At 35.9% G+C, this 24,146-nt stretch overlaps 1 protein-coding gene across 6 annotated transcripts in view; it reads right to left on the bottom strand.

Annotated features, from left to right (window-relative positions):
• The window catches only part of alph (protein phosphatase alphabet), a 123,512-nt gene that overhangs the window by 83,644 nt on the left and 15,722 nt on the right, over positions 1 to 24,146 (bottom strand). For 5 of the 6 annotated variants that reach the window (XM_081730347.1, XM_081730345.1, XM_081730343.1 and 2 more), the window contains exon 2: positions 20,779 to 21,651. In XM_081730347.1, the coding sequence (XP_081586473.1) occupies positions 20,779 to 21,624 (846 nt within the window). In that variant the 5' untranslated portion in view covers positions 21,625 to 21,651. Of the gene's footprint in view, positions 1 to 20,778; positions 21,652 to 22,808; positions 22,915 to 24,146 lie in introns of those variants that run through there. The other variant, XM_081730344.1, reaches the window with a different exon arrangement.

Genomic DNA, 24,146 nt, shown 5'->3' on the forward strand with positions numbered 1-24,146 from the left:
TGTATTGCGCAAAAGAGCCCTGTACTATATTTTGCTCTTCTAAACTATATTGATTTTAAAACATTTCTCTCAGATAATCTCTAAAATGTAAATATTTAAATGGTACGATGTTACATAGCCTATATTGTAAGTATAAAATGAACATATTGACTTAAATACTAAATTCATTTAACAAGTATTCAGTACAACTTTGTATAATACGAACAGAAAAGAAATCGTACCGCACACTTAGTTCAACTACGTTGGGATCATATGGAAGCAAAGTTACGTTTTATCTCTTTTAGACCATATTGCCTCAATGCCTGTGGGTCATTCCATATCAATTCAACACAGTGACTTAACCTCACCATCTCAGATTTTAATGAAATTTGGTACATAGATGCCCTCTAGGTAGACTAAGAAAAATACATTTCAACTTTATATATCGACCGGTATTTAAAATAGGGCTATGTAAAGTTTGGAAAAAATGCCCAAAATAGCATATTCAATGTATTTTGAAATTGGAATTGCAGCTCTCGTAATAGCGATCTGGTTGAGTTGTCATTTTACAGCATTTTTCATGCCCTTTCCTGTGGTATACATCATCACCGCGTTTCTTGGATATGAGAATGATGAAGATGGCCAGGTTGATAAAGAAAAGTTATTTTTACTTCAAATTCTTCATTTTTCTGTAAAACATACCAATTTCCTTCATAGACAGTGGTGACATAGCCTGATATGTCTTCTAATTGAAGTTTATTTGGAAATTGTGACACTTCCTTTTTCCTACCCTGCAAACCATCTGAAAAGTGTTTCATCAATAATGTTAATGAAGTTTTGAGAATGAATGCATGATATTGCTGTTCCTTTGATAGTCAATGCTTGGTCGAAGCGACTTTCCAGGAACATTTCAGCTTCAGTATATTCTTCTTGGGATGAGTACGCAAAATTTACTTTGGTAATGTTTTCTACTGTCCATTCAAAAAGCTGTCTTGGGGTTTGAATTTGATTGTCATAGGGTCTTTGCAAACTAGCACAAGCTGCCAGTCTCTTTGCTGAACCGCCTACTTCATCGCAAGGTTCTTTTCCATATGCTATAGCCGAGAAGTACCACCCTCCTTTCACTTTAAAAGCTGCCTCATGAAAGCAGAGGTTCAAAAAGTTTTCTTATTTTTTGTATTGCATGGTCGAAAAAAAAAAAAAAACTTGCTTGGAAGCTTTTGAAATTTGGATGTCAGAAATTTTTTTTTTTTATTATTTATTTTATTTTTTTTATTTTTAAGGTGTAACCAGCAACTGTATTGTGTGCTCCAGGCAATCGGAAACAACTACATATTTAACAAGTTCAACTTTGTTTTCCTGTTTGAAATATAAAACAAACGGATGGATTGTGACCTGTTAGCTTGTCCAGTGGTAGCTCTGTGCTTCACCTTGTAGCGATGTACTATAATTTTCAAAAAAATCACAGATGGCAGCAAAATTCTGATTCTTTGAGATTTTCTTTCGTGTGTAGTTAAGGAAGGCTCCCTGTTGCTTGGCAATGAACTCATGCCTACCCGCTAAAGCTGCTTCAATTTGGTTGGTTTGTTTGGGCTTAACGTTCTTAACTAGCACAGATGATTCGACATATATGAAAACGTCACTATGAAATTCACGTGGCATTTGTGATTACGATTTGTGGCATTTTCGCATTTTTTTTTTTTTTTTTTTTTTTTTTTTTTTACATCAACTGTTATTTTTATATATAAAAAAACACCTGGTTTAAGCCAGCCAACAATGCTGTTTTACCAGTATTATAAGTATACTTTTTACAAACTACGTTTATTTACAGTAACATTTTTAATTGTGAAACTTGTATTAATATTATTTTAAAGTTCAAAAGTATCAGCACTTTAACTTGCTTTAAGTTAGTTTTTAAAGTATGAGGTAATAAGTATAGCCAGCAAATTACAAGTCGGTATGACATGTTTTAGACCCATTACTGTACTCTTAATGTTAGTGTTCAGATTTATTCCCGCAAGCTAAAAAAAATAATTGCATTCGTGTATTTTTCAGCTAGGTACAGGGTATTAATGAAAACTATAGTATTAATTTTATTTTTTTAACAATGAACCCATTATCATCCCAAATTCATATTTTGCCAAGGTGCTTTACAACAATGCTGTCTTTTCATGGAATTAATTTCAAGATTTTAAAATATGTATTTTTTGAAAAATTTTGAAGTAAAATTTTGATTTTGATGATAAAAATTTGTATTAGCCTATATGATATTATATACCACAGCAAAAGGCATGAAAAATGCTGTAAAACGACACCTGAACCAGCTCGCTAGCTCAATTACGAGAGCTGCAATTCCAATTTCAAAATACATTGAACATGCTATTTTGGGCATTTTTTTTTAAACTACATAGCCCTATCTTCAATATCGGTCGATATATAAAGTTGAAATTTAGCATTTTTCTTATTTATATGAATAGTACCCCTGTGCAAAATTTCATGACAATCTGGGATGGTAAGGTAAATTTTGTTCCCAAACTGTGTTGATTTGACCTGGAATGGCTCCTGTGTTTTCCACAGAATGACCAAGAACTAAACAGCTAAAACCAACACCTGTTTTCCACGATGTACCGTTGCGGAGCGTATATCACTTCTTACAGTCTTCTAGTAGACTTTTAAATGATCATAATATTACATGTGGAACTTTTCTCAAAATACTGTATATATTCACATTAATGATGCGAAATAGAGAAAGGAATCGATTTTTTGAATTCTCTACACAAGAAATTCCCTCTATCTCAAAACTGAGAAGTACTACATTTATTTTTATTTATATATCTCGCCAAGTGATATTTTGGTTTAAGTAAGGATAATCCTATAATATGTTGTTCGCGATCACCACTATGAAAACTGACTGCTTCTGATTGATCAGCCATGCTAAACTATATGGAGAATAAAGTTCCACTCTTTATATGAAGTTCATTTCATTTATTTTGCAGATTCAAGCTCATAAATGGCGATAAAAATGAAATGAAATTAAAGATTTCATGCCGGCTAGGCTAAAGGAGACGGTGATGATGTGAAATAAATGAAATGGTGGAATGAAGAAAGTGGGAGGAAACGGGAGAACTCCGAGTTGATTTTGAGTGTATCGTCCCGTTCAGCAGCGAGGCTATATGAGACGTGGACCTACTGATTAACGTGGAATCCGAACCACATGAGCTCCCGCCGGGAATCGAAGCCGGGTCTCCCGCGTCAAAGGGAAAACTCCGAGAAAACACACACATACAGTGTTTGTTCACCATGAAGTTCACTTCGCGCGAGCTGGGATCGAATCAAGGACCCCACGCACCTAAGGTGAACGCTCTACCACTGAGCCACCGCTGCCTTAAATGGCGATAACAATACTTTCTATGCATAAAATGACTATTTACAATAGTAAGTTTTTTTTTTTTTTTCAGTTTAGCTATCATCACTAAGAGAAAAAATCATTACGAAACACGCTTCACGCATACCATCAATTTATTTGGTGATTCAGTGACAACTGATTACTTGTAGCCAGATCGTGCACGATCAGACATACTGGAGGCAAGTTATGACGCACACCTCTGACTCAAGCATTTAATGATACTGGACCGAGAGGAAAGCAAGGAAAGACGTGGAAAGGGGAAGAGATGACTGTATCCTAGGCATTTACTCTTTAACACGCACCGCTCAATTCCTTACTACATTCATTTACAAGATAGAATGTTGAACAAAACTGGTTTCAACCATTCACCGAAAACAAAAATAAATTTAAAAAAAAAGTAAAATAGTTTCGTTTTGGGTTCGTTTTATTCAAACAAGTCGCGGTGGTTCAGTGGAAGAACCTTCACCTCTGGTACGTGGGGTCTCTGGCTCGATCTCAACTCGGACCAAGTGGGCTTTGTGTTGGAAAAACACTATGTAAATGGGTTTTCTCGGAGTTCTCGCGTTTTCTCCCACTTTCTTCATTCAACCACTTCATTCATTCTTATGATCATAGTCTCCTTTAGCCTACATGCCAAAATCACAGAGCGTTCAACTTAAAAATTCCATCTCATTATTTCGTTTTATTCCAAACTTTGCAAGCTTCAGGGCTTCAATTAACGTCTGTTGCACGTACAAGTGATTCCTACAGTACTCTAACAATTTTTAAAATAACGTGTCCGTGCCCATCTTCAGTCGATCTATTACCTTAAGGAACCATTATTGTGCCTAGGTCATCAGAATGAATATAAAAGATACGCTCGGAAGCTAGGGAGCTAGAGCATAACCTCCATATGTGATCAAAAGTGTGTTTTTTTTTTTCGAGACTAAAATTCGCATGCGTCATTTCTTTTTGATTTTCAAGCAATTCAGTTTTATTAAACAAAACAAAACAATACTTTTTTTAAAAAAAAAAGTATCAATACTTTCTGCAGATTGGTAACAGTTTATACCGAACAGCGTTTTTTTTTTTTTTTCTCCAGATTTTGACTTTTGCGTAGCAAAATGCGAAACAAATTTAAATTTGCCTCGCAATTTGTAAATTTTGTATCGCTCTCACGGCAGCGAAGAAAAATATTTATATTATTATTATTATTATTATTATTATTATTTCATAGTGAGAGTAAACATTTTCTACGCATCACAAATAAATATGATAATAAAAAACAAAGTAAGGAAAAAGTAACCGCAATTATATTTTTTTTAAAAATAACTTTGACATTCTATAGATTGTTTAAGCTGGTAGGTGTTTTCGAATGTGTCCGTATGAAGTTTTTTTTCTTTCTTTCTTAAAAATTAAGATTTGAATCCGTAATGACTTGAAGAAACGGGTAATTTGAATTACGCACCACATAGTCAACTTCGTTTTTTTTTTTTTTTTTTTTTTATGATAAAATAACTTATTTCATACAAAGTCCAGTTTCTAATTATAGCCAACTGTTACTTGGATCCATTTCGTGTTCCATATATTAAACATTTTAAACCGAACACTACTTTTTCCACGTAACTTCAACGTCAAGTAAACGAGCATAGCAAAACAGATATATATTTCTACGCCAATGCTATGAAACAAATATGAGGGCAGAAAAGATTACTTGTTAAGATCTCATATCTTAGCTAGTAATCTAGTTTTTGAAAAGCAAACTCGAGTCTTGGACTTGGAGAGTCGATTGAATGATTTTCTTTACAGATAGAATGAAATATCGAATAGGATATGGTCTGTTTCCAATAATTTGGTTTGTAGTCAGTAGCAGATTGTGTTCTTGAGAGCCAAAATATACGTGAAGGTAAACGTCGTATTTCCAAGAAGACTAATCACTGACTTTAACTGTATGTAACATCGAAAGAGAACCATTCTGTTATAAAGGAAAGATAAACTGTTTTCTGTTAGAAAAATAGCCCACTTCAGTAATAAATTATGATCATAGATGCATCGTATTTTACGATAGTATTTTTTGTTTGCATCGCATTTCTAGAATTTTGTGTCGCAAACTGCGATGCGATACCGCTTAAATAAAACGCTGATACCGAACGATATTTTCTTACCTCTAGTAGGGATTGTGCTCTTTCAAATGAGATCTACATCAATGTCCTACGTCTTAAAATTATAGTGACTTTCGTGGCACTTAATTAAAATCCACCATCACTACTTTGGACAGTTGTTTCCACTAATGTTGTCTTACAACATATTCATGGAATTATCCTCAAATTTCCTGCAAGGTAAATTCAGAACTTTCGCTTTAATCATGGTCTTGTACTGTTACTGTAAATACGAAATGTCACTCTATTCTCTTGTCGATGATTCAGGTATGTCATATATGTCCACACAATTAACATTGTAAGGAACCAAGTTTTTCAGCATACTTACATCCCGACATTGTTATTTACTGTGCTTATTCGTTTACATATCATATCTGTTAACTCAAAAATGAAGCTTTTGTTATGTGGTAATTTTTGTGTTTATTTCTATATTCCTTTTTTTATGTTATTGATGATTATGGCTTCCCATTCCCTGTCCAAATCGCGTTTTTTGTCCTTATGTAAAAAGCTTCAAATACTGATTTTTATTAGCGACGGAAAACGGGTACAAAATTCTAATATCTTGAATATTGTAAAGAACTGTATAGGAATACTGTATCGTATTGTAAATATTGTGTTGGAATTCTATAGATGTTAAGAAGGACCAGATACTGCATCATTTTTTTTTCTTTGCGTTCTTGATCATTAGGTATATGTTTCCTTTTGTCATACCAATATAAGATTATTTACATTCACATGAAACTTCGTAACCCGCACTAAATAAGTTCGTTGATTGGATTCGAGTTTCATGTCCGTTTCAGCACCGACGCTATGAGACATGGGCCTATAGTTTAACGTGGAATCCGAACCACCAAAAGGCGTTTCAATATTTACGACTGACACTGAGAATCGAATCCGGGACCCCGCGCATCGAAAGCGCGCCCACTAGCCACTAGTCAAGCGAAGAGCGCCCCATTAAACGAGGTCTTACCTCACAAAATAACTTTAATTGTTGAAACATATGTCCGTATTTTTGGTGGCTTAAAACTAACTTTTAATCTATATTTCTTAGAAACCTTAAATAACACAAACAAAAAGCACGGAAAGAAGGGAACAAAAATCCATCTTTGTGACAAATCTTCCTTTCACTTACGGTATTTTTGGTAGTCTTCAGAATTCTGCAGGTTAATTGATACCATCTTTCAAATGTAATCATACCGTACCAATTGGATTTTCCAATCTGATAAATAAATTTCTTTGTGTAATTCTTTCTGTCTCAAGTTTAAGTTATTTCCAAATTTGATAGAAGATCTACAAGAATTTTTCAATGCATTCAAAATTTATGCAAAAATATGTGAAAGTTTGCAACTTGTTGCTTGAGTTGAGTTGAGCTGATTTTGAGTTTAACGTCTCTTTCAGCAGCGAGACTACATGAGATGGGACTTACTAATCAGATGGGATTTATTAATCAACGTGGAATCCGAACCATATGAGTAGGGTTGGCTGGTTTAAACCAGCTGTTAAAAAAATGGTTTACACCAAAAAACGAAAAGTCTTCGTAAAAATGTAAGTGTTCGTAAAATCGATGAACAAACATTTGTGGGTTACCACGTTTCACTTTCGTATATTATTCGTATTATATTCAGACCTAAATTTCCCGTTTAATACTCAAAAAGGTTATAGTACAAAAGCAACTTTTTAAAGAATGTTTCTTTTGTGATTTTTTTTTATAGACTCATAATTGTTGCTCCCAGAAGATGAAGTTTGATAAGCCTTTGAAATATTACAGGTGATTATTCATAATATCTATCCTCTGTAAACATGCAGGGTAAATAATATGAATTGAACTTGCGTAGGATTTCAAAGTCGACTATCACCACTTCGTACACATGTTTCATAGCTTAGGAATCCACTGATGTCGTTTTAAACCACATTTTCGAAATTCTCATCAAATTTCCAGGAGGATGAATTTTTCAATTCTATTACTTCAATAACGGCATTTAAGCGCGACATCTTCACCGCACCTTTCGCAAAACCTTCGAACTTACTCGGAAGTTGTGAAAAATTAACCAGAAGTTAATAATAATAATAATAATAAGAAGAAGAAGAAGAAGAAGATATATGAGTTCTTATACAGAGTGGCGACAATTAATTACGAGAAAGAATTCCCCGTTTTCCAGAACATTTTTTAAGTTTCCCCTGATATATAATTAGCTATACAGTCTTTCCCATCTGGAGCCGCGGTGGCTCAGTAGTAGAGCGTTCACCTCTGGTGCACGGGGTCCTTGGTTCGATCCCAGCTCGCGCCAGTAAACTTTATGGTGGATAAAAACCGTGTGCGTGAATTTTCTCGGGGTTTTCCGTTTCCTCCCACTTCCTTCATTCCATCATTTCTCATCATCACCGTCTCCTTTAGTCTAGCAGGCATAATTGTGGGACGTAAAACTTAAAAGATCTTATTTCATTTCATTCCCATGTTGATGGAAAAACAAGATCAAGAAAACATAACGATGATACATAAATAATATATTTTTCCCCAATCAACTAGAAAAATGAATAATATAAAAACAAATACAACGTATTTTATTATGAAATTACAAAACACTTACCTAATAAAAATTCCCGCACAAAGCAATAAATTAAGCATCTTCCCTGAAATTTTAATCTATGAAATGCAATGAAATGAAATCTTTGAGTTTTACGTCCCACGTTATGCCGGTTAGGCTAAAGGAGGCGGTGATGATGAGAAATGAATGAAGAAAGTGGGAGGAAACGGAAGAACCCCGAGAAAATTCACGCACACGGTTTTTATCCACCATAAAGTTTACTTGGCGCGAGCTGGGATCAAACCAAGGGCCCCATGCACCAGAGGTTAACGCTCTACTACTGAGCCACCGCGACTCCACATGGGAAAGACTGTATGGCTAATTACATATCAGGGAAAACTTAAAAAATGTTCTGGAAAACAGGGAATTCTTTTTCGTAATTATTGTCGCCACTCTGTATAAGAACTCATATATCTTTTTATTATTATTATTGTTCTATTACTTCTGTTTAATTTTTTACAACTTCCGAGTAAGGTCGAAGGTTTTGCGAAGGTTAAATTATCTGCTACATATTGTATTTGATTCAAAACTCTCCTTCTAGATTTGATTTTTCAAGACAGGCAGTCAATACCATTTTAACACGGAGAAAATCAGAACTCCCTTAAATCATTTCGTTCTGAAGTATAAATATTCCTTAACTCACTCACTCTACGGTCTATCGAACCCGAAGGTTCAATGCCGCGTTCACGGACAGAATTCGGAACAAGGGATTCTGAGCTGAATAATAACACGAATTCCCCGTTTTTAGTCGACATTTAATTTCTTCCTGAATATGGTTTTGGTGTGTTAATATTGATCCTACATATCTAAAAATATCCATTTTATCAAAAATATTATTTGGTATTTTAACGCAACCATAATTTGCCGTATTACGATCCCCACGAACTTCCATGTATTTAGTTTTCTCTGCATTTACTTCTACACTCGCGTCCCTGCAAATGTTAAATAAGACCTCTGCATTTCTTTCTACTGTTTCTGTATCATCCCCTATTATATTTACATCAGCATACGCCATAACCTGGTGAATACCATTCAACTCTATTCAACTCTAGGCCCTGGTTACTATCTTTGATGTTCCTTACAGCATACTCCAGAACAAAGTTAAATAGTCCAAATTCCTTAGAAAATCGAAATTCCCTGATTTTTCCCAGTTTTTCAAATTCCCTGACTCTTTCCAATTTTCAATGTTTGTCGCCATCTTGTTATATTTCCATACAGTTCCTATATACCAAGAATCATGAAAATCTGAGAATGGAGTCGACACCCCTTGGATGATGGACTTTTTTTTAAGTTAGTAACTTCGTTTAATGAATGTTTCCATAATACTCTGTACTATTTGCTCTGACTTCAATTAAGTGCTGACTGTTACATCGTTCTGATATACAATGACACAGAACTGTAGATAATCTTGACAGCTTTTTCAAAAATCAAGGTAGATGAATAACATATTTTATCTTACCAACCTGTTATCTTTGAAGTGCTGATTCAGTGCGTTACTACAACAAAATATAACAACGTCTGTTTACTGGTTGTTCTGATAAATATATCAAAATGTAAACAAAACTCAAGAAATGCTGTAATTCTTCTTATGAGCATAGGCGTCCACTAAAATGCTACATTTTCAGTTTTCACTAATGCTCAATGTTTTCCTTTAGTATCTAAGGATTAAATAATGATTATGACTAGAGATGAATGGACCTTCTTACGCTGCAGTTTGAAAGTGTAACAAATGAGTGCGTTTTATCTAACTTTTCCAACTATTACATGAAAAAACACTTAATTATTGTATTCTGGTGAAGTAAGTGTTTTCAAGAATTTATTTATGTTTATGTAATTCTATATGACTCCAAATTCGAATGATCGACATAAAGCATATTGGTTGATTGATTTTTGGAGTTTAGCTTCTGTTCAGTACTGAGGCTATACGAGATGTGGACCAACAGCTTAACGTGGGATCCTGAACACGAGATCCCACCGAAAATCGAACTAGGGTACATACTCTACTCTATGTTAGGTTAGGATTTAGATTTCTGGGCTTTCGGCATCTAAGGCTATTTAGCCCTTCACGTTTTGAGGGATGACGTCCCTCGGCGAGCACATAATTCGGGGCAAGGGAAGGAAGAAAGGATGGGGCAAGGAAGGAATCGGCCTGGGACCTATAAGTTAGGTACCATCCCGGCATCTGCCTGGTGTGAATGAGAAAAACCTCATTCAGGGTAGCTGGCCTGAAAAAGCGTTTTACACTTTTTCGACCGAGTGCCCCCACCGGGAATAGAACCCGGACCGCTCACACCGAAGGCATACTCTACTCTAACCATATAGCAACGAGGAAGTTCCAAAAAGTATAGTCTCGTGGTTTGTCGAACTACTAGTCAATGTTCAACAACAAAGAGCTTTTAGTCAAAAGATTAATAGTATCAGAATATAATTGTGAAAGTATCAGTTAGATTTTGTTCCACGCAACTATCTCTGTATTGTATAAACTGATGCAAATGTTGAGGACATCTTAATTTATAACTGCATCGGACGGACAGACACTTACACTGAACGAATATTAATAAATATTGTGCAACTGGATATGTGAATGATGTAGCTATTATTATTACGATTCTTAATCTATCCCTTCATTCTAGTTCCGTAATAGCCAATATTTTATATACTTTAGCGAAAGGAACTATTACCTTACTCTGCTTTATTGGACCTGCCTTGGGCTAGAAGCTATCTTCAGGCTGAATATTCACATATACCCGCGTGAAATTGAAATATAGATGGTATACAAAATAATAAAGACATAAAAATACACCATAATTCTTCCTTGCCGTACAGCAGACCATTTGGAATACAAGTCTGTCAGGTCGGAGGTGTCAGTTTAATAGCAACAGTAGTATGGATTGTGTATAAACATTCTATAGCAATCGAATCTAGTTTGGGATGTTTGGTAAATGCACTGCCAACTGTGTTAGCCTACATGAAACCTAGAAAGGATAAGAGAGCAAATGTCAAAACTCACCAACAAGGATAGGCCAGATCTAAAATAGATGACATAATACCGAAAGCACAGGACAATGGTGTCACAGATAAATTTCTCCAAGTTAAATCCATATCAACAACCACATCCTAAGAAAATTCTGGGCAGAGAGAATTCCATTTCTGACACGACATAATGCTTTGAAATAACGACAATGGTGCCGCATGCATCAAGACACAACACAGTGAGAACTAGTCATCTACTTTGACAAATCTGAACTTACATTATTTCAAACCATTGGATGTTATGTGTAAAGAACCTTTGCAGGAGCCTTTCATGTCGACTTACACCTTAGACGGTCTTTAAAGTGCGGTGCAACATCCTGGCGTAGATTTTATAATTTGTGGTTCTGTATAGATCAGAATACAGTAATATCTAAGCTTTTTTTAGGCGATCACATCCATCCTATGCTCCAGAATGTTTTCTAACACCTAACGTTCCAAGAACATAACGCTCGTATTCAGTAATCAGTTAATGCTCATCGGTCTTTGCTTTTTCAATTATTTTATTATAATATTGTGTGTTCCAGTTTTTGACAAACTGTGAGTGTTTCCTAGACTGATTTCTAGACAGTAATTATACTGTTTTCTAAAGAGTAGTAGTAATTTCTATGCATTTAGTTGTGACTATAAGGGAAAAGTTCTTGAAAATTTTCAGACGATAAATATACAAGCATATGATCACTTTTATTATATATATATATAGAGGGTGTTTCAAAACAACACCGACGATTGGGAGGTAATTCCTGACATCAAGATAAGACAAAAATTATAGACCAACCTGGGTGAACAAATGATTCCTTTCGGAGTTATAGGCTGCCGAAAACATGAAATTTAAAGGTCTATAGTTCTAAAACTATGGGGCCTACCGCAGTCGGGTCAAGACTCCACTTAGGAACTAATATGTGCCCTATCCAAATTTCCATGTTTCATAATCCTGCGATACTTCCGCAACAATTTTTATAGAGGTAGTAGATGAGTACTTCAAGTTATATGACCGTAGAAAAACAAACTCTATAAAAATTGTTGCGTGAGTGTCTTAAGATTCTGAAACATGTATTTTTGGATAGCGCACATATTAGTTCCTAAGTGAATTCTTGACCCGACTACGGTAGGTCCCACAGTTTTGGAGCTATGGACCTTTAACTTTCATTTTTCCATATTTTCGGCAGTCTATAACTCCGAAAGGAAGCATTTGTGCACCCAGGTTGGTCTATACTTTTCGTCTTATATTGGTGTCAGGAATCACCTCCTACACGTTGTCGGTGTTGTTTTCAAACACCCTGTATAATTTTGCCCAAGAGGTAAATTATTTTAAAACCTACAAAAATAACTGAGAAAAACTTTCCACAATCTAAAATTTGGTACCGCAACACTGACCCTGAACTGAACTAAACATGGGTGTTCGTAGTCAGTTTGTATATTTGAGAAAATTCTGTTTCTATTTTTATTGTTGTAGTATTTGAATAAAACTAGTCGCCTTTAAGAGGACTAAATCAATTTGAAAGTAGACACGAAGATAACAGATGTGCATCCAATATGCAAGAAGACGTTAAAAAAAAAAAAAAAAAAAAAAAAAAAAATTAACTGAATGACATTTGTCCACGTAGGATCAGAGAATACATCTGTACGATGTTGAAATCATAATACAATAGTCTACCAAAAATTGGCCAAATTTCGGCCATACCTTGCGAGGTATGTCCAATGTTTTTTTTTTCTTTTCTATTCCTTTTCTGTTTCTGATAGTTCGAAGTCCATAGAATCGAAATTCGGAAGGTGCCGGCTCGGCATTGTTGGGCATTTTGATTTACGCCACCTTTTTCAATATGGCGACCTGCGCATCATTTTTATGAAATATTCATTCTTGCTATCGTTACTCAGGCAACTGCAGTTACTTTCTGCACGTTAGTTAAGGTTGACTAAATTAAGCTTTATACCACATTATTATCATGCTGACACAAGAAGTGAACCAACCTAAAATCTTGTTAAAAAAAAATAGAAAAAATGAAATCTTTGAGTTTTACGTCCCACGGTTATGCCGGTTAGGCTAAAGGAGACGGTGATTATAAGAGATGAGTGAAATGGTGGAATGAAGAAAGTGGGAGGAAACGGGAGAACCCCGAGAAAACCCACGAGCACGGTGTGTGTCCACCACAAAGTTCACTTGGCGGGGGCTGGGATCGAACCCGGGACCCCAAGCACCAGAGGGGAACGCTCTACCACTGAGCCCCTTAAAAAAAATCGAGTTTTCTAAAGTTGAAGCATAATCCAAGGTACATGCTAAATAGGATATTTTCAAAATTGTCTAGTACATTTAGTTTATTTCTGGCACAAAAAACAAAACATCTAGAGTATCACTCAGTCCAGTGATACTCTGTTTTTCGGCTGCTGTCTTTTTTAAGTAATGTTTACATACTAATTTTTACCTACAAACTAAATTAAATATTCATTTTGAGTATAAATTAAGAGCTACTATACCAATAAGAAAGCTCTATCCTCTTCATAAAATATGTTGATCTTTCGTCAGTTAAGTATATTTGGTTTATAGAGTAGCTTTCGTCAGTTAAAAAGTAATAGTTAGCAACACTGCCACTTCCTAATCTTATCTTAAATAGGAAGGAAGCTGCAGAAAAGTTAACCTAATTTATAAAAAAAGACAGTACATTCTCACTGATTATGTAGTCCTTAAGTTACATTCGATAATAATATCAATATAAAACCTATTTGTAGAACCTTACATCATAATAAAAGACAGTACTTTCATTGTTAACTTGTTTTTGAAGAAATACAGAAGCTTCTGCACACACTAATACTCCACTATATAAGATTCTGAGTAAAACAAAGATAAAAACATTAATCTTTATAAAATGAGTTATTTTTCAGCCAACTCTGCTCCAGCCGTGTGGAAATTTCGGAAACTGGTAAGTTGATTGCTTTCGTTTGGGTATTTAATCATCCATCGTCAGAATCTTCATCGTCGGTGAAGCTTCGTCTGGTTCTTCAGCTGTTAAGTTCTTGAGTCGCGTTGCAGGATTTTGACAGTTTACTTCACTAAGACACAGGGGTGTAGCCAAGGGGGGGGGGCATCGGGGCCAGCCCCCCCCCCAAATGACCAGCTTTTAAAACATCCTAGTAAAATTATCTCGCTTCATTCATTTAAAAGTAACAAAGTTTATTGACAATTAACAATTTATGGTAAAATAGTATGGAGAAATATTGCTTTTTCCATACCGATCGAAAAATAGTATAGTATCTCTTTGTTATACCGATCGAAAAATAGGATACTTTTTTTTGACAGCAGATTACACAGTTTACTGCGATTTATATTTGACAGTTTGAAGACAAACGTTCTAACAAGGTACTATAAATACAGCCATAAAACAAAGGTACTAAACTAATTTCTAAGTACAGTTTATTTTTATATGCTTTAACAAGTGTTTTAAACGACATAGAGGATGGAAAATTTGGTGAGAAACAATATTTTAATTCAATTTGGATTTCATTCGCTCTCTCTCTATTTCTACTCAGTGTAATAAAATAATTATTTTTTTTTAGTCACGAATAATAAATAAATATTTTTGTCAGGAAACCGTAAAGAAATTAAGTGAAATTTCAAAGAAAATCAATCTTGTGTAGATAGGTTCTGTATACAAAGTCTTAAATTTAAATACAATGGTAACCAAGAAAAGTTTAATTGCTTTTTCACCTACCACCTTGGAACATCGATATGTCACCTAACCTGGAAGATCAAAAATAGTCCCCATCAGCATAGATGACCTTCTGAAAACGTTCTGGAAGGCCATAGAATCCCTCGCGGTAGAACTTGGTGGGCCGTGAAACGAAGAAAGTATCAGGTGCATTTTGGACTTTTACTAGGGATTTGAACTTGCGTCCTCTAAGGTGATTGTCCATAGAATGGAACAGGTGATAATCGGACGGTGCAATACCCGGGGAATATAGTGGTTGCACTACTGTTTCCCATCCAAGGCGGAAAAAGGTATCCTGAGTCATCCTAGCTACGTGGGACTTAGCGTTGTCCGTAAACGAGGACACATTTGCAATTCAGAAGTGATGGCTCCAGAGTTTTGAGTTTTTGTTGAGCACAGCTCAACTGCTAACACTACACAGTTGCATTGATACTCTGACCAGCTGGTAGCAGTTCACGATGCACCAAACACACAGAAGGACCTTATTCTGGTACAGTGCTGGTTTCGGCTGTTTTGAAATCGGTTCATGGGATGCTAACCAATGATGACGGCGCCGTGGAGCTTCGTATAGGACACACTTTTTATCACATGTCAACGCACTGTCCAGAAATGGCTCCGAAACAGTAAATAAACACAGGCGACGGCCGCGATGCCTTCTGGCCCGGAGTCAAAATATGTGAGACAAATCGACCCAACTTGTAGTGCTTCACAAGTTGATGGATGTGCTGCCGAATGGTTTCTCCACACACTGAATTGTAGTCCCAGTTCCTCTTTGTACATATGTTGGTCTTCTGGCACGTGGTGTTTTCGGGAGTTTCGTCGTCGTCCTTAAACTTGTTAAACCATCGCTGCAGTGTCCGCGTCGTCACGACACCCTCACCAAAGGCCTGGCATATCTTCTGTCCCGCTACAGCGGCGTTCGACCTCCATTTGAACTCGTTCAGCATACATGCTCTTATGACGCTCTGTGGATGTCCCATGTTCCCTCTGTCTTTACGCAAGTTCACGGTGTGTCTGAATTGCCAAAACCAGATAGTATGTTGGATATACCAACACCAACAACTGACGTTCGCCTTATCTCCACTCGCATTCAACTCACGGTGTGAGGTCCAATTAAACACAGACCTCCACGAAAAGGGACAGAACTTTCTTGGTTACCTTTATAGCTATGCACAAAAGTATAGCGTTTGGTCGCGGGCAGTAATTCTTGACTACGCATAATAAAAACTATCGTGAATATAATTTATGGATAATAATAATAATAATAATAATCTAAAATAGTGTTTTTAGTTTTCCAGAAGAAAACCAAAATTTTCCTTTCTTTTAGGCCTCAAAAACACTAGCAACAGCACTTTTTTTTGTTTTTGTACATTGTAGCTGGCCCCCCTCAAAAACTACGGGCCCCCCTACACAAACCTGCTGGCTACACCCCTGCTAAGACAGCTACAAAAAACAGTATAACTTAGGTCAAAAGATGCGCAGTTACACTTGTATGAGCACACAGGGCTTTTTCCACACCCGCACTTAGTCATTTGTAGAACTTGTGGTGGAACAACTTTTGTTTCTGTAAGCACTATTGATGACACGAAAGCCTTAGTTGAGCTATCGTAACATCCTCCATATTGCACAGTGAAGGTGTGCTCGTTTCACATGTTCTGCAAAGGTTTCAGTTGTTCGTGGCAATGTTTTAAGAGGTGGAGCAAGTACTGCTTTATGCTTTCCGGTAACAGCACTCCAAACGTGATACCGTACGTCTGTCATTGTATCAAAAGATTCTTTTACATACCATGATACCATAAACCGTGTTGCCTCACTGATAACAGAATACATATATACATCTAAAAGTCCTAAGGGAGTAACTCTTTGCCTTCTTGAAACTTCTTGACTATTTTACTTTTACCAAATCCGAAAATGTTTTCTACACTATCACATCCTGAGAGAGCATGAGCTGCTAACAGTTGGTCAACTATGTCTTTATGTTTCATAACTGTTGCTCCTATGTCTATTACCATCTTGTTTGCTCTTTTCGATTCCATAATAATATTTGCTTTCAAACTATAAAGATTATAAAAGTACTAAAAGAAATACATCTGTATTATCACAAATCACATTTTAAGTTTTCGTAGTTGCAATCTATTACTCTCTTCACAAAACTCTGAACAGTTAGTAAATCAGCTTCTTCATGTTCTATTTGGAGGTCAATTCGTTCCATCACAACACTGTTCTTAATTTCAATAGACACTGAATGTTGACCAATTATGGTAAGTATTGCAAGTTCTCAGAGAATGGCCACCGTGCTACATATTTGCATATTATGTCTATGAGTTAAACTTTATTTTCGTACACTTGCAAAACGACATGGTTTGGTGAGAGTTGTGCCATCAAATTGAGGCAATACTTTCTGGGCCGTTTTTCTGACGCTTGTTTGGACCTCGTCATATTTTTAATGCTGCCTTCCACATATCGATCAAATATGAGACAAACTCTTGAGCGCCTAAGATGCTTCTCCAGATACTCAGAGAATTTAACAATATGATCTCTAACTGTTCCATTTGCTGGACATGCAACTACCCACAATATAGCACAACTATGAAGGAATACTTCATGCACTGCAAAATAAAACCTTTGTGAGTGTTCTACAACCAAAATGGTTTTCATCTTTGATTTGCTGGTACTTCTCATCTCTCCATTGTCTTTAAATAAAGCGGTTGGGACAGGTGAAAGCTCATGCTAAAATATCTTCTGATATTGCAGTCTCGATTTATCAACATGTCGAGTACTCGGGTGCACACAAGATTAGAATCGACTATACACGCACTTGAAACTGGATCATTTTTCTTCAACTCAGCCCTAGTGACTCTCCTTTCTATCTTATTATGGAAACCTTCTGTCCGTGATCTCTCGAAACTTTTTATCTGAGCTTCTCCAATTGCAACAGCATTATTCACGTTAATATCTTTTGATGAGGTTACTCCAGACACTATATTTATAATTTCTGATAGATGTTGTTCTCGTTGTAGGGAATCTATGAACTGTGCAAGCTTAAAACGCATTTTTTTCTCGATCACTGTTATCCAGAATAATTATTACTGGAGATTCCTCTTTGTGATGCATTACGATCTTTTGTGAGTCGCAGTTCTCTCTTAATACTCCATGTCCTTTTCTATTTGGTTGTGACTAATGTATAGACTAAGTGCCCATTTCTTTATTGCATTAGGTTTTTGAGTAAGACTGATTATAGCCTCCGGACCATGACCATATCACATAAATGTGCTTCATATGAACAAAACATGTTTACACTAGTAATAAATTTGAGTTGCCAACACTGTTAAACAATGTGAGCATGAGGTTTGTTGTATAGTACAAAATTTCCCTTGACAGATTATTTGCTATACAAAATTTCAAACTTATTACTGAAGGTCTTGCTGATTTAAGAAGCAAATTTGTAACTCCAGAAAAGAAGCCATTAATGCCCAGGGCGCCATATTGAAAAGGGCTTGTATATCAAAATGCCCAACAATGCCGAACTGGCACCCATCGGATTTCTATTCTATGGATTAAGATCTTTCAAATTCCGTTTAAAAAAAGTTTGGGCATACCTCCACAAAAAGTACACCTTAGATTCTGCTAGACCACAACAATAATTTCTAGTGCGCAGAGGTCTGTAAGACACTGACAGTTATACTTACACGTACGTACATATTAAAAAGAAAATATTACCTCACATCCTTGTAATAAATTATAACACTTACTTTGCTTTATTAGATCAGTCTTGCTTGTTCACGAAATGAGCTAGAAGACAACTTTGGGCTGAACACCCACATATATAATACTTTACAAATGAATGGTGGGCAAAATAATATGAAGACGAAAACAGATCATAATTCGTCGGTCCTTCCTGTACAGCCAGGCCAATTGGAATACATGTCTGCTACCCAGTGACCATGAAAGCCGGAGGTACCCGTTTAGTAGTAACAGTCGCACGGATCGTAAACATTCTCTTACCAATCGAATGGCGATGTCCGATTTCTCATACGACTAGCGACATATTTAACAGTTGCTACCTTGTTTCAAACCGAACTTTCTACTATTAAAATATTCTACAATTACTTGCATAATTCGAATGTATTTCCAAATATTTGTAACATTTGTACGCACTAGCGTTTTACCGATTTTGCCTGTCACAAGTTGTAATGAATCATATACTTTATTTTCAAAGGTATTTTATTTCAGGTCCTTCACCATATCGCAGGTTTTGCAGCTCATCTGAAAAGCTTACACTGAGGAAGAAGCGAGAGAAGCCAATACGTGTTATCCACTCCCGTCAACTCAATATGAAGCAAATTGACTGGAAATATTAACAACCAGTAATCTTTATATATATATATATATATATATATATATATATATATGGAAATCCTTATCGGATGATATCCTTACTTTCCTGGAATGATTTCGGCAATCAATCCTTTGGCTATCCAAATACTAACTGAGAACGAAGGATTGAAGAACGCACAGGAAACTACTATAAACAATCCTTATTCAGAAAAAAGAATTTAAAATGTTGATATTTGTATTTTCAAGGGGACTGTTGATACTAGTGTTTCTTTGAAAAGGTCTAACTTAAATAACATGCAACAATAATTTTTGTGACTCCAGTGTTCTTCAATTAGTATTTGGACAGCCACAGGATTGACTGCCGAAATCATACTAGGAAATTAATCATTTGATATGGATTTTCAGGGCACATAAAAGAAAAACTTAATTGTTGTAATGTGCCAGACTTCATCTGTGTTAAAGTTACTAATACACCTAATTTGTGCTAATCTATTTGTTACACAATTACTAATGGTACGCAGGAACAAATTTTTAAAATGACTAGCATTAAATAAAATATACCTGTAGTGACCAAAATTCCTAATCGACATTTAGGTCAAATTTATCGACCATTTGAGGAATTTTGGTTGCGAAAGAAATTCGTAATTTTGATATGATAAATCGAACTGCAAACAGTTGTAGCCGATTGGAATGAGACTGAACAAATATATAGACTCGTTTTTAGCGCTTGTCTTTTAACCTGTTGCGTTGGATATAAAATTGCAATTTAACGTATTTATTTCAGTGCATGAGGGTTATTTTCGTAATTTTTATGAGGAAAATATAACTAGTATCACTATGATGTCAAGGTACCAATACTCCTTTGCTTCTGAATATGAAAACGCATCCCTCAAAATCCATAATTCTGCTTGGTCTGTAGTGGCCACAATAAGAGATACCAACTGGAAAAGTTTCCAGCGAAACCATTTTTCCTAGAGGAGGCAATCAAGAATACGCCACTAAAATCTTTCAACGAACAGAAAACGATTTAAAGGGAGTGTAAACGCTCGACTATACCCAATAAATGGCCGTATATTTCTCCCTACCTTTCGAATGTATTTTATAAGGAGCGATAATATTCAAATTCAAGATAAATATTTTCAAACTTTGTCCAAAGATACTCAGAGGTTAAGTCATGCAATTTTTGATTATTTTTTTTCAATTGTTGTTCAGAGTATTAAATTTTACTTTTCGGAACCATGCCCTCAATAATGAAAGATACAAGATATCAAAACAAACACAGTTATTCTCTGGTTATTGATTTATTTTCTTTTGGGGTTAAGTTCCGAAATCCATCTCTCAAGATTTTGACTGAATTGTTGCAAATACTGTCGCTTCCGAACGAAATAAATTTGAAATATAGAACTGTACTGCCATCTATCGGTGCTTAGCGTTCCTTTAAATTCGCCTTAACAGCATCTTTTACGTTGAAAGAGCTAATGACTTTTATGGCTGACATAATAGCCTACAATTTGGATTTCGTATCACATCTACAATAAATCAACAAACATCCTTACAGCTATTGTATTGAAAATGTAAACACCATACTTGGAACTTACCTTATAAAGACAGGTATCAATGACTTGGTTGGTGATGCTTTCCAAATCATCAGTGAGAGATAATCTGGAGCGGATAAAATCACAAAGGTCCTCATTAGACATCACGTCCCACACCCCATCACAGGCCAACACTAAGAATTCATCCCTTTCATTGTCCCGCTTTTCTACAAAAATCTCTGGCTCAGGAGAAACAAGTTGCTCACATGGGCCTTTCCCCTCAACGTTCTTGTACTCGTAGTCCCCAAGGGCACGCGAGACGGCCAACGACCCATTCACCCTCTGAATCATTACACTGCCACCAGCCTTTTGAATTCTCTCTTTCTCAGCAGGTATAATAGGCTTATGATCTTGTGTAGAGAACGTGGGGCGACCATCGCGGCAGAGAACAGCTCGAGAATCTCCACAATTTGCGATGTATACAAACTGTGGAGAGATAAGGGCGCACACAGCAGTTGACCCAGACTTGTCTTCACCACTTGCCATTTCCGGTAACTTCCGCATTTTATCATCCAGATAAAGGAAGCCAGAATGAATCCCCTTCTTCACGTCATCGATAGTCAGCTGTTCCTCATCCCGACTAGTGCTTCTGCGGAATTCTTCGGTCTGCATTATGCACTCTAACAAATTCTCCGCACAGTGCGCCGAAACACGTGCTCCTGCATGTCCATCAAAAACCGCGAAAAACGACCAATCCTTTAGTTCACCCGGCAGGCCTGTCACCGCACAATGCGCGTCCTCCATTTCGATTCGCCAGCCCTGCATGCTGGCCAATCCATAATGCAGTCCGTTTCCAGCTCCGTGTTCATTGTATTTGTCTGTCTTTGGTTTGTCCAGAAATGCCCCCATATTGGAGTTTTAGCCAATCATCTTCATCTGTAAACAGAAATTAAAATTGTAAGAATAATCTTTCTCTCTGTGCATAAAAAAAAAAAGAAAAAAGAAAAAGAAAGAAATAATATAACATTGTTCTAAAACTAGTCCACTTAGTTTCGTTTAGAATGTACTGCCCTTTGATCTATGAAATAACAAATACTAAGCAAGAATACAATGAAATTACAAAATTACCTTTTTCGTGTGGGTTGTATTTCCTTTTCTTTTTGTTTCTCCCATTTTCCTTGCTATGAGTATCGTCGAAGGTCCGAAAATTCCTCGGGATAAAACTTGAGTTCCCACTTCTCTTGTATGCTGATTTTTAAAATTCTATACGGTTAAGTACACATTTACTTTATAATAGAAATAAAATTGTGCAACATAAATTTGTTGCGAAAAAACTTAAATATTACTGAACAGCCATTCCAACACACGGGCAAAGTTTCTAGTTCAATATGTTTTTCAGTGTTTTCACAACACATTTATATTTCTATACAATTCTGGGTTCAATATAATAACGTAAAGATACACTTAACCGTATAGAATATTCAAAAATCAGCACAGGATAAGAACTCCAAGTTTTATCCCAAGAAATTATCGGTCCTCCAATGATGCCCACAGCACGAAAGGTGAGCAAAATATAAGGAAGAGGAAATAAATTCACACGACAAGAAAATTATTATTTCATTATGTATTAAAGTTGAGTAGAAATTAAATTTGTAACATTTTAAACACCGTATGTATTACTACTCTTCCAAACCTAAGTATGAAAAAAAAAAGTCTCTGCACGTGTAAATACGAGTAAAACGCTATAAAGCTATAGAAACAACGTTTACTAACAATACACAGTACATTCATAGTTACAGTATGTACACATTTGCCATGAAGTCTGTATAGTACACATATGCACTAGAAACACTAAAGAATAAAATGTATATGCAAACAGTGTGTTAATTTTCACTGAAAGAAGAACGAAATGTAATATCTCTTCCCCTACGTGAAAATAACTAAGGTATTAGTGAAAATTCAAGACGTCACAGAAAATGTATTTCCTTCCTAGTCTAAGACAACAGTCAGAGCAAATGCAAAAGCACAAAATATACCATACAGTGTAGTTAATAGATCCCAATTACAACAGTACATTTTCCATCACGACTTACGTAAGTAATGCGTTCCGGCGCGGGAGACTCAGATTCGATTCCGGGCGGGAGCTCAAGTGATACAGATCCCACGTTAAGATATAGGTCTACGTCGCATACAGCCTCGTGCTGAAAGAGGTTGCAAAACTCAAATCCAAAATCTTAGTCTAATTTGTCAATTGTTTATATGTAACTTAAGAAACTGCCATATATATGTACAGGGTGTTCATTTATTATGTAGCCAAAATCCACTGGTAAAATCCTCATTCCTAAACAATAAAAAAAGTCCATATGAACGCAAGGCGAAAAACACGGTTTCAAAGTTACGAGATGCCGAAATCGAGAAAATTGTTAACTTTGAGGCTGACTAGCTCGAAAACTATAAAAGATATCAAATGCGGTTAAAGAACTATTAGAGGAACTAGTACACTGTCTATCTAAATAACCATGCTTTAGAGTTGGGACGTATCGGCGCAACGGTTTTTATAGAAAGAGGTGCGGTATATAGGTTCCGCTCTTCCACCTCTCTCTCTAAAACCATGTGCGCCGGTCAACCCAACTCTGAAACGTAGGTATTTAGATAGAGCAGCGTTTCCCAACCTTTTTCAACTTGCGGCACACTACGGGTGTAACTTGAATTCTCGCGGCACACTCGTAGATATTATTTGTAAATATAAAATACCGTTGTATTTTTTCTGTAATTAATGATCTTTATCACAGAGAAGAAAGCTCGATCACTGGTTTTCCCCCGTGGTTAATCATTATGCTTACTTTTCATTCTAATTTTAAAAACAGAAAACAATTCAATGAAATATTGGACTCAGTTTTGCAAAACTGCGATTTCTTTTTCAAAAACTGTATCCAACCTTTCACTAAGAAGTTAGATCACTAAATAACAAACGAACAAACAAATCTCTTTTACTTTTAAGACACAAATGTAGGTAATTTGTATGCATGTTTGCTTTGTCGAAAGTATTGAATGATATTTTAAAATTTCAGGTTACGAAATAGTCTGCAACAATAAAGGAGCAACAATGGTCATAACAATGATAATACTTTTTTCAACATTAAAATTGTACACGGTATGAAACTTAAAATTATAGATTCATAGTAGAGGTTAATAGTAATTTGAAATACAAATATACATTTTCCCTTATGTCTTGCAATCTGATTGTTATAGAGTTAATAATTTTGTTTCGATTTCCCCGCGGCACACCAGCGGTCCATTCACGGCACACCAGTGTGCCGGGGCACACCGGTTGGGAAACGCTGAGATAGAGACTGTACTAGTTCCTCTAATATTTCTTTAACCGTCTTTGATATCTCTCATAGTTTTCGAGCTATGCAGCCTCAAAGTTA

The sequence above is a fragment of the Thermobia domestica genome, chromosome 11 (assembly GCF_964235325.1).
Source record: "Thermobia domestica chromosome 11, izTheDome1.hap1.1, whole genome shotgun sequence".
Classification (NCBI taxonomy): domain Eukaryota; kingdom Metazoa; phylum Arthropoda; class Insecta; order Zygentoma; family Lepismatidae; genus Thermobia; species Thermobia domestica.